The following is an 11,757-nucleotide window of genomic DNA, read 5'->3' as shown; positions in this document are numbered from 1 at the left end:
TTAACAAAATTTTGAACTTGAAAGCCAAATTAAAACTTTGGATAAGTATAGGAGACAGATTTCCTAGTTAGTCACGAAGTACATTAGAATGAACCCTTGACTCAAATAGACATTTTGACGCAAGGGAAATGTTGTATGGGCAAATATTCGTTCAACGAGGTGCCCGTAAAATAAGAGAACAATCACTTCGTAAGGATAAAATCCCTGAGGCACGACAACAGGATGGACGTCAATAATAAGGCCCACAAGAAAGTCGGGTAATGACCCTAACCAAAATCCACACACCTTAGCCGCGAAATCGATACCCGCCTCGATATAAGTCATACGCGACAGGTGTCATGCGATAACCACCTACAAGTTCCGAGGCATCCTACGGCCAGAGAGTTATCGTGTGATCAATAACATCACCGGAAATACGTGTCTCAGATGTATACGTTACCAATCAGTAGCTTATCGCACACGTGCGATAACATCCTAGCTGTTCTCTAGGATACTTCAGCGCGTATAAGCTAATCGATCCGACAGATCGTTTGTGTTGTCAACACGTCACATGAGCGGATTGAATCCCTTATCTTTATTCCTTAATCATCTCCCATGAGTAACGTCGCGGAATAAATACATCGGTTACCAGCTGGTCGTCATCAAGATGACCCCCCTCTACCACTATAAATACAGGAGGCTACACTCAGACTAGATCATCCAACATTCAGAATACACTCTAGCAACTCTTCTTATTCTCTCTAACATACTCTCTAATAAGAATCTAAAAGAGCTTCCCACTCTCTCAAAGTCACTGACTTTTTGTCTTAGAAGTTGGGAGATAAGAGTTTGACAACTTCAGATCTAGCAGTAACGAGCTAGAGGTATCAACCCCATCCATATACGACCACCCCCTTACTGCATCATATAGCTTTCGGGTCTGATCCATCACTCATCTAGCAATAACGAGTTATCTGTATCAACACCTTCCATATACGCCCACCTCCTTATTGCATCATCTATCTTGGCCTGATCCATCTTCTAGCAGTTGCAAGCTAGCCGTATAAACACCATCCACATACGACCACCCTCTTACTGCATCATATATCTTTAGGATCTAATCCATCACTCATCTAGCAGTAAAGGGATAGACGTATCAACACCACCTATTTACAACCAGCACCTTATCGCAAGGCTCACTTACGACCAACACCTTACTGCAAGACTCACATACGACTAGCATCTTACTGCAAGACTCACTTATGACCAGCACCTTACTGCAGGACTCACTTACGACCAACACCTTACTGCAAGACTCACTTACGACCAACACCTTACTGCTAGACTCACTTACGACGAGCACCTTACTACAAGACTCACTTACGGCCAGGAGGTTATCGCCACGATACTATTATCATCCTCCACATCCTTGCTGCTCCTGAATATACAGTAAGTGTATCTTTCCCGTAGAGATCTGTTCCGACACCTCTACGAGCCGGATCACCTGAGTCCTCCAAAGACGGTTACCCCTCTATTGCTTCTCTTTCACTATCTTATCTTATTTGACCGAGTATCTGACTTGACCGTCGAAACCCCCTTAGGTCGGCACCATCCCGGTGTCCCAGAGGCTTCACGATCTTTTGTCTCTTTTTGTCTGCAGGTTCATTTCGACACGTAGCCGATCCCCGCAACATCCGACCCGACCCAACAAGACTTCTGACTGTCAACCCGTTGACTGTTGGACTTTTCGACCCGTAGACTTTTTATCGTCTACAAATGCTAGATAATCTAGCGATTTCAGCACACTTGGCTGACAAGTACAGCTGGATAATTAATGGAATACGTGATATGAGACGGGTCGAGATGAAGAAATCCGACGATGAAGATACGTGTGGAACACGTATATGCACATGACAGATCGAGAAGACGAGATCCGACGATCAAGAAGAATTCAGAATATTCCAAGATATTTGAAGATATGTTAAGATATGTGAAGATCCATAATATTTAGTTTCTTATATTCATAATATTACTTGTAACTATCTAATGGTAATATTAGATAGATTTTATATTATTTCCTAGTTTGGTTAGGAGAAATTAAGAAACCCTAAACCCTAAGTTATCTATAAATAGGAAAGAGTTCTAGGAATCAAACTCATCGAGTTATGTCTGATCAATGTAACCGATCAACCCACAATTGTATGTGTTGATTATTAAAAAAAAAGTTATTTCTCCGTGGATGTAGGTCGTTATAATTCGATCGAACCACGTTATATTATCGTGTCACTATTTAACTTTATATCTCCGATTATTATATAATCGTGAATTTAACATGGTATCATGAGCAGGTTAATTGATCCTGATTATCTTCCGCAAAATTCCAACCTTTTTTTGTTGTGATTATATTATTTTGTTTAATTTTTCCAAGATTATTCTTGTGATTACGTTTCATCTTAAATACGAGAAAATCAAGTAAACGTAGAAGGTTTTTTTCTTTAACCAAGAATAGGAGAGTCGAGATTATTTACTTTGGTTGTGTTTGATAGCAACTTGGAGAAAGGAAAAAAAATTTACTCTAAGAAAAATTTACTCTGGAAAAAGTTTACCCGGTTAACATTTTCATATTTTCCACTGTTTGGTTCGCTAAAGGGAAAAGTGCATTTTTGTGTTTTCATACTGTTCAGTATTTTAAGAAACAAAATAGCAATTTTGGAAAAAGAAAAGAAAAAAATAAGAGGAAAAACATGGGATTTCATCTAATAAGTTAAAGTTGCTTTGAGGGTTAAATTTGAGCTTTGAAGGTCCTTCCATAGCTAATGAGTTAGACATTTCATCATGTTGAAATTATGTTAATTAAAAGCACACCCTCTCAGCTCCAAACATTCTAACAACTCTTCCTTTCTTTTCTACCATGATTTTCACCAAAAATGAAGAGTCATCCCCAACAACTCAAAACAACTTTCACACAAGATAACAATCATTCCCTTATAACTTTCTTCCACATAAGCAGATGGAATTAATCAAGGCTATTCTTCTATGAGTTCTCCAATTAATGGTGTAACATTGTAAACCAACCAAATATGCACTTCGTATGAATAAATTGTTTGTCTCTCTCTCTCTCTCTTTTTAAGTAATATATTGATAATTCTGCTTAAGACTCATTAATTCAAGCAAATGAAACCCTAGAATCTTGAAAAAAAATTTATATCTCTCTTTAACTTTCTCATTCTAGATTACAGATTTTTTTTAAGTGGATTAAAGCTAAAGTTATATTGGATGGAGATCTCAACTAATTGTCTCTATTACTATAGCAAAAAAAGAAAAAATAAATAAAGAAGACTTCGTTGATCTGAATGGTTTTTTAGAGAAAAATTAGTTGAAATCAACATTTTCAGGTGGTTCTTCCACTAACCTCCTATTAGAGCTTTCTCTTCTTCCAAAGTCCATTTCTAATACAATGCTCCTATTCTCAGTTCTCCCTCTACCTTTACACCACCCAATTGATATGTTCCTTGATTTGTTTTGAGTTGCAAATCTGATATAGTTTTGTTGTTTTGAAGACAAAAAACAAAAGAGAGGGGGAGAGAGGGTGATCAATGAAGCTTTTCAATTACTGTTTAACTTCTCTTACATTTTACTTTCCCTGTCTACAACATGAACTTTGAATGAAGCGTTTTATTTACTTCGCACTTTCTCTCTACAGTGGGAGGGATGACAGAGTTAGAGAGAGCAAGAGTTAAGACATGGGTATTTTCGTTTTACCCAACCACGGGAGAAAGTCTTACTCGGGTTGGGGGAGGGTAACAAATTCCTTGTATTTAGGGGAAAAGACAGAAAAACGGGTCACGTGTCACCCAATCTTTTTTCCCCTAAATTGCCTATCAAACACAATGAAAATGTAAATTTTGAGAAATTTTTTCCATTTTCTCCGAAAATTTTCCTATCAAACACAACCTTTATTTCTAGGATTTCTTCAACTTCATCAAAGAAGAACAACGGTATGTTCTACATTTATTCTCGATTTTTTTTTTTTCGATTTTTTTAGAACTAAAATAGGTCAAATAGGTCTGGAAAATGAAAACGAGACTTCTGGAACCAAAGATGACAGGATCTGGTCTATTTTAGTTCTAACACAACTCTATAACCGATTCCCGTAGTTCCAGACGAAAGGAAAGACCTATTTTGTCTAACCCGTGACCAAACAGACCGAGGTCAATATATGTCGCGCTGACCAGAGTCAACGGTCTTTGACCTGACTTGGTTCTTCTTCCTCGCGACATGAACGCTAGGTTTGCTCCCTGCACTTTCCAGCGAGATTTCTTTACGAAGCAACCGTTTTCCATCGTCTTGGAATATCATCTATTACATGACACCCATTTTCCTTTGGATTTGGTGAAGAATTGGCCGTCTCTTCTCGGTTTCACACCTCTGTCGATCACTCTCTCTCTCTCTAGAATTTTCTGTCGGCTACAACAAGTAAGCTTCGAACGGTTGTTTCACCTCTTCGCCAACACTTCTCGACGAAACCTAGAGCTATTAGGTCTCCTTTTCCCTTCAGGCGACATCATCATCATGATCTCCTTCAACCCCTAAAGTGACCAGAATACCTTCCCGCCGAAACCCTAGCTTGACAAGAATCAGAAATAACGACACTTTCCGTTTTTCTCGACCATCTTAACCGAGTCAACAACGTTGACCCGCGACCACATTGATGAACTCATAAGGACTTTGAAGACTTAGTCAACAACGTTTGACCAACTTATTTCATCTTCTTCCTCGCGATAGAAACTCTAGAGGGTCTGATTTGCTGAACTTCCCGGCGAGTTTTTCGCTACAATCACTTGCTTTCATCGATTCGAACATCACCCTATTAGCCACCACTAATTTCCTTTTAGTTTTGTGAGTAATCAACTTTTATTTTTCTCGATTTTTAAATCGACAAACTTATCTATCTATATCTCTCTCTCTCTCTCTCTCTACAAGTACAACCGTCGACGCCCTAATATGGCCTCAAATCAACTGGATTTCACCTATTATATCAACCTACTATCAATTAGGGTTGTTATTTACTCCTAAGCGACTTTATACTGAAATCTCTAAAGATTCAGAAAACCCAATTTTGGAAAACCCTAATTTAGAAGTTTCTAAATTTTCCTAAATTACTCATTTGCAAAAGTTTCTCTTACCACTATTTCGTGACAGTCAATTTTCACAGTTTTCAACTGTCAGAAAATTTCTTTTGTGACAGACCTCTACTGTCACTTATATCCAACTGTTTCTAGTTGAGACAAAATCTTTTTGTCACCTTTCTCTTCTATTTATGACACTTAATAGATTAATTTAATCTATTTCTCTTTCTCGACTCCCCCGTGACATTTTCAACATCATACTTTTTCTATGATGACTTCTCTTTTTTACCAATTATATTTCGGCATTTTCTTACCACGAATAGCATATCTCTATTTTGATCTTTAATTCCGGAATTATATCTGTAATCTTGCACTTTTTCTAACAATGAATTTTTTGTCGATCATATCAACGAAATTATTTGTGTTGTTTTCTTCGCAGTCTATTTAAGACTCTTTCTTATCTGACAATCAATCTTTTGTCGACAACTTTCACAACACCATCTTTTTTTGTTGTTACTTTTCCAATATTTTTTTGGCAATCCGACAATAATTTTCTTATCAATTTTCAACGCAACAATATTATTTTGTTGACACTTATTAGGCAATGTTTAACTTGTCAATTTTAAACACAACAAATTGTTTTGTTGCCACTCATTAAGTTCATACTTGACGTTTTGTCATTTTTATATGACAAGATATTGATCATTACAACTTTTTTGTTGTCGACATTTTCTTTCACGTTGTTCATACAATGACCATCTTTAGATATATGACAACAATACATTACATTTCGTTGTCATCGATTTTCGTTCAATCAATCTATGAGAGCATTTCTAAAGTTTTCGTTGTGACTTAATCATCATTCACTCATCTTCATCAAGCATAAAAAAAAGAAACTGAGAGTTGCAAGAAGATGAATAAGAAGAATCATCAAATCATTTTTCTCTCCAAGTCGGACACTTCAAAATTTACGTGTTCCAACTTGGGGGGGAGGGGTGATAGAATACGTGATATAAGACGGATCGAGATGAAGAGATCCGACGATGAAGATGTGTCCAAACAAAGAGATACGTGTGTAACACGTATATGCACGTAGCTAATTGAGAAGACGAGGTCCGACGATCAAGAAGAATTCAGAATATTCCAAGATATGTGAAGATTCATAATATTTAGTTTCTTATATTCAGAATATTACTTGTAACTATCTAATGGTAATATTAGATAGATTTTATATTATTTCCTACTTTGATTAGGAGAAATTAGGAAACCCTAAACCCTAAGTTATTTATAAATAGGAGAGAGTTCTAGGAATCAAACTCATCGAGTTATGTCTGACCAATGTAACCGATCAATCCACAATTGTATGTGGTGATTATTAATAAAGAAGTTATTTTCCGTGGATGTTATCCGACTGAACCACGTTATGTTATCGTGTCAGTATTTAAATTTATATCTTCGATTATTAAATAATCGTAAATTTAACAATAATAAAATGAAGGACCCGAATTTATCTAAGTTTTCATTCTCTTTTTTCAATTGTGGTCCAGTTGTACTTGTCAACCAAGTGAGTTGAAATTGCTGGATTACCAAGTATTCCCAATTTGCAAGGTTCATCTTAGAACTACGAGTGATAGTACCTTGCTTAAAGAGTAACTAAAGTCATGTGAGAATAGGAGAATCTTCTTTGCTTGGGTACCCTATCATCATGTCAGGCTTTAACGTCGGAGGAAGTTTGACACGAACTTCTTTTCTCCAAAGAAAGATGGGGCAAGATGGATATGCCTCTGACTTATCAGAAAGGACCTTTTCGTGATGCTCGATGGGAGACGGCCAGTCTGACTCTGAGAGTTGCAAAGAAAGCAAGGCTGAATTCGCCTACCGGAAGTGAACTAGCTAGGCGATCATATTGGTAGGTTGGGAGTTGTCTAGTAGATATTGGATATTCTTATTATAACAAACATTAGCATGTGATTGAAAATTTAAATTATTCATTACTTATAAAACAATATAATGATTTACAAGCTTTCCTATGATTTTTCCTTGGGAGAATGATGATCTCCTTCGTGTGAAACCGTTATGCTTTTAGATCCCACCAATAGATTTCAATTTTGCATGGTTAAAATTACTTCAACATAAGAGTAACCCAAGTGTTTCTTGGTAGGAACGCCCAAATGTGGTGCCAGTCAAAAACCTTCCAGTTGGTTTCGAACCCGGGCGAAGCCATCTTTTTTCTACTTCCCTTGTTTTTAACCCCCACCTAGACACTTCATGAGAAATCTTACTATAGGGGATTAAATGGTTTCCTACGTTTTTCTAGGGCAGGAAAGGGGAAAAATTATCTTTTCTTTTTAGTTTTTATTTTCTTTAGTACTTAAACGACCTAGCACTAGTTGAGATTGTAATATTTGAGTCAAAGTTGATAGTCACACAACCACATGAACCACATGATAAAGTTGGACGTAAGAACATCGCAAGACATGTAGTTAAAATCGACAGCATATTTGTTCGAGCTCCTCTTTTCCAGTTTAATCGAGACTTAACCTCATTTTGCTCTCATTCCAAAAACAAGAACAAGAAAATTTCATACAATACTGTAATAAATATCCTTACTATACTAGACTCTGAATTATATTTATGCGTGCAATTGCAAATTACTTCGGGCATAATATCTTAGATCCGCGTTAATGAGTCGAAAAGTTCTTAAGAAGATAATCAACTATTTGTTATTGCTTTTTGGACAATCTTCTAGTTCAAATTGCCCATTCTACAACCCCAACTTTCGTCTAGTATTCAAATAGTCATTAGACAAGGGAAATTATGTATGGATTGTTGAAACTACACACTCAAATCCACTTCAACACTTAAAAACTATATATCGAACTTTTTCGTTTGGATACGATAAGATTTAAACTCTAGTCTTCCTAATGGCGAGACGTACATGTTAAACCACTCGACTAAAGTTAATTTCAGTATGCTATATACCAAACTTTAGCTCTCATAAAAAAAAAAATACCAAACTTTAGCATGATGAATATCTAGAAAATAGAAGTATGTTGGTATTTGGAAAGAATAATCTTAAACATCATAAAACCCCACTTTCATATATAAGATCTCTAAACAACATACATACCCAAAATGTTGATCCAAACCTTGAATCAAGAATTTCAATTTCCACAAAAGAAGAACTACGAAGTAGTAATTCAATCTTTGTGAGAATAGTCCCGTATGGAAGAAGAGCGATCTAGTGACCAAGAATAATCTCACAACCTAAAAACACCCAAAACACACAAACATGATCCAATTATCAAAGTTTAAATAGTACTAAACCCCATAATTTATCAAGAACATTCCATAAGGTTAATGAGGTCACTTAGTATCAGCTCAATTCAAGAAATTCAAAGATCTATAAAGAAACAGATTCAAACCCAATATTTGATTATATATGATTATAAGATTTCAGTCATATAGAACTTATATCAAACAGTTGAAGCATGAAATTAAGAAAACCACAAAAAAAAGAGGTAATTGATTCTTGATCACCACCATCCATTAACAACTAGGGTATACCTGTCTTTAAGCCACCTGAAACTTTTCTTGATAGATCCTTTCATGTTTCCTTCAACAGCATAAACTTTATAACTAGCAACCCTTTTCTTTCTCTGTAACTCAGGATCATTAAAACTCCAACATTTTAAAGAAGAAGAAGAAGACCCACCAGTTTTACTCTTCTTAAACTTGATTTCTTTATTACCCATCATCTGGTTTTGAGATGGAACTGAAGAAGAAGAAGAAGAAGTATAAGAAACACTCTGACATCTAAAATCATTCATACCTGATGAATTTGATTTTCCTCCTTCACCACCATAATAAGTTTGTATTTGATTTCTTCCATCCCCACATGACTTAGATCTGAAATCTTCCATGAATTTTACTAGAATTGAAAGAGATTCAAAGGGTTTCTCCACTTGAGCAAAGTTAGTTTATCTTTTTTTTTTCTCACTTTTTTTGTTATGAATTGGAAACAGCTCAAGTTTTTTTTTGATGAAAGCAGCTCAAGTTGTTTATTTTGTGGGGTTGGGCAAGAATTTTGATGTTGTAGTTCTCTCCAAGTGAACTTACTACCGACTGAAATGGATAATTATTATTACCATCAATAAGATGCTTTTAAACCATAACCCCTTTTATAAGATTGAGTGGAGAATAGCATTACATGGAGTTAATTTAAAAGCAAATTTTTTTGTCTATAGTTATAAATAAAAATACTTTTTTTTATGAGAATATAAATAAAAATACTTGGGTGTTTGACCTCCCACCTTACACTCTTGAATATGTTAGGGAAAATATATAGTATATATATTAGGCAGCCCACGAGGAGTCATGGGGTGGTAGCTTATATATTTTTTTTCGTGTTATACTAAGGTGTTCACGTTTTAACAGAAAAAGTATTAACGTGTTCACTTTTAAAACATAAACTTGCAAATTGCAATCTTAAAATTATTAAAGACGATTTTTTAAAGTATTAACATTCTACTAGAAATGTAAGGGAGGGAAAGTAAGTGTCTAATCCTAATAAATATATGACCTTATTGGGTGCAGAATGAACTACTTTAGATAATAAGTTCTAGCCCAAAATACGATTGATTTGGTGTGGACTTCTTGAACCCTCAACCCAAAATAGTTACGTGAAAGAAAGTAGCCTAAAACACGTAAATAGAAGTAGCTCGTTTCCAATATTTGGTTGAAATTGTTACATAAAGTTGAGAAGGTTAGGTCAGTAATTTTGAGTGAAACCTGATACAGGAGTAGAGTAAGTATATCACTAGTTGATTTTTCAACGGTGGTACAGGTACTCCTTACCTTACCCTAACTTATCACGTTTGAATAGGAAACAGAGCAAAACATAGTTTTAAGGGCAATCTTGTCATTACATCCTCTTGTCATATTGTCGATGTATTTGATAGAGTGCACAAGGACATCCTATCATTGTAGTTGATTTTTTGTAAAATAAATTAATAAGATACATGATATAAGACAGATCGAGGTGAAGAGATCCGACGATCAAGATGTGTCCAAATTTAAGCAAAGAACACGTTTGTAATACGTGTATGTTAGATCGAAAAGACGAGATCTAACGATCAAGAAGAATTCAGAATATCAAGAGATATTACACAAATACCAATACATTTTCTATTTCGCTAAGTCCCTTGATGGTTTTCTTTTTTTGCATTGATAAGCTGGGAAGGGCCCAGACCCAGAGAACAACATGCTACAAAAGCAACAAAGCAAAAACAAAAAAACAAAAATCAGACACTAAGGCCAACATTTTCTCAATCTAATTCTACTATTCTTATCATCCTTAAGAATTTGGCTTAAGCCCTCAGGGAGGCAGGACACTTCAAACTCAACCACACCAGCAGGCCTGAGCTTAGAAAGGAGATCAGCAGCCTGATTAAGCTCTCTCACAACATGATGAACACTGCATTGCTGGAACCTCCCCAAAGCTGCTAGATTTGCACCCAAAGATGCCACACATCCAGAGGAGGCAGCTTATGCTTATCTGCTAGCAGAGAAAACACAACCATGGAGTCTGTAGCAAGAGCAATTCTGGAACAGTTATGCTTAAGGGCCAAAAGCAACCCAAGATGGACACCTTGCAATTCATGAAAGAGCACAGACTTCATAGGAGAGGACCCTGCACCAAGGGCAACAGCATTCCCATCTGAGTCCCTTGATGGTTGCTCTTTCATTTCATTCATAATACGAGAGTTTTTCCTTGTTACCTTTTGTTATTCAGTAGATGGGTCGATTTTTCACAAAATGGTGGATGTTCAACTATGCCAATTCAAATTGGCATCACCAATTTAACTAATTACTCCACAAAAGTAACATCTTCGAGAATTAAACAAAACTTGTACTGAAACATGTATTTCTGAAAATAATTAGAAGTCTAGCACAATGGTATATGAATCAGCTAAATCATAAATTTCTGTCTATGTACTTTCAAAATTTATTCTTTAATGAATAGATTCTATATACAATGTATATGCATAGTTAGGAATCAAATGTAGACTATGTTAATATGAGAAGGGCACGCCTGAAGTATTGCCACTTTTGCATGTCCACCAAACATGAAATGTGCAATTAAATGAATATGTTTCTTTGGACCTCCTTTTTGAGCTGTGAAATATTTTTTTTTTTGTTGATAAGCTGTGAAATATTTAAGCACCGACATTTTCTATTTTGGACACCACCCACTTACTTGATTTTGGGGATGTCTAATTAGAAAAATACATGATATATACAATGATTCTTGTGAATATATATTTTAAATAGAAGGGACAACAGATTATATGATTAAATCAGCGGCGGATTCACCTACGATGGGGTAGACTATAGAGCGCTACCTTCAACATCTAAAATTATTGTTGAATTCTTTATTCAAATAGTCTGCCCTCAAATGCACTAATGTGTTCTTATTGTTATTACGACACAAAATAAACGTCTACTGATCAAATTTAGTTGACCAAAATATTTATGTTCCGGAGATTCTTTTATGTTCACTTCCGCGACTATTATAACTAACACATGACAAACATAGACTTTTGATTGGTTTTGCTCTTTATTTGTTTCTCTGCTTTTGTCCTCTAAT

At 35.7% G+C, this 11,757-nt stretch overlaps 1 protein-coding gene across 1 annotated transcript; it reads right to left on the bottom strand.

Annotated features, from left to right (window-relative positions):
- Nucleotides 1-8,524: 8,524 nt before the first annotated feature.
- Nucleotides 8,525-9,142, bottom strand: LOC147543638 (uncharacterized). The gene has a single exon (XM_086638174.1). The coding sequence runs from the start codon at nt 9,029-9,031 to the stop codon at nt 8,645-8,647; it is 387 nt and encodes a 128-aa protein (XP_086494300.1). The 5' UTR covers nt 9,032-9,142; the 3' UTR covers nt 8,525-8,644.
- Between the last annotated feature and the right edge of the window lie 2,615 nt (nt 9,143-11,757).

This window comes from Eschscholzia californica, unplaced genomic scaffold (assembly GCF_041429995.1).
Source record: "Eschscholzia californica isolate CP2 unplaced genomic scaffold, dmEscCali1.0.p SCAF_4, whole genome shotgun sequence".
Classification (NCBI taxonomy): domain Eukaryota; kingdom Viridiplantae; phylum Streptophyta; class Magnoliopsida; order Ranunculales; family Papaveraceae; genus Eschscholzia; species Eschscholzia californica.
Note: the sequence above shows the minus strand (reverse complement) of the source record. Positions and strands in the feature narration are given on the sequence as shown.

What these genes read in the sequence shown, in the direction of transcription:
- LOC147543638 (XM_086638174.1), bottom strand. Translation starts at nt 9,031, where the DNA reads ATGGAAGATTTCAGATCTAAGTCATGTGGGGATGGAAGAAATCAAATA.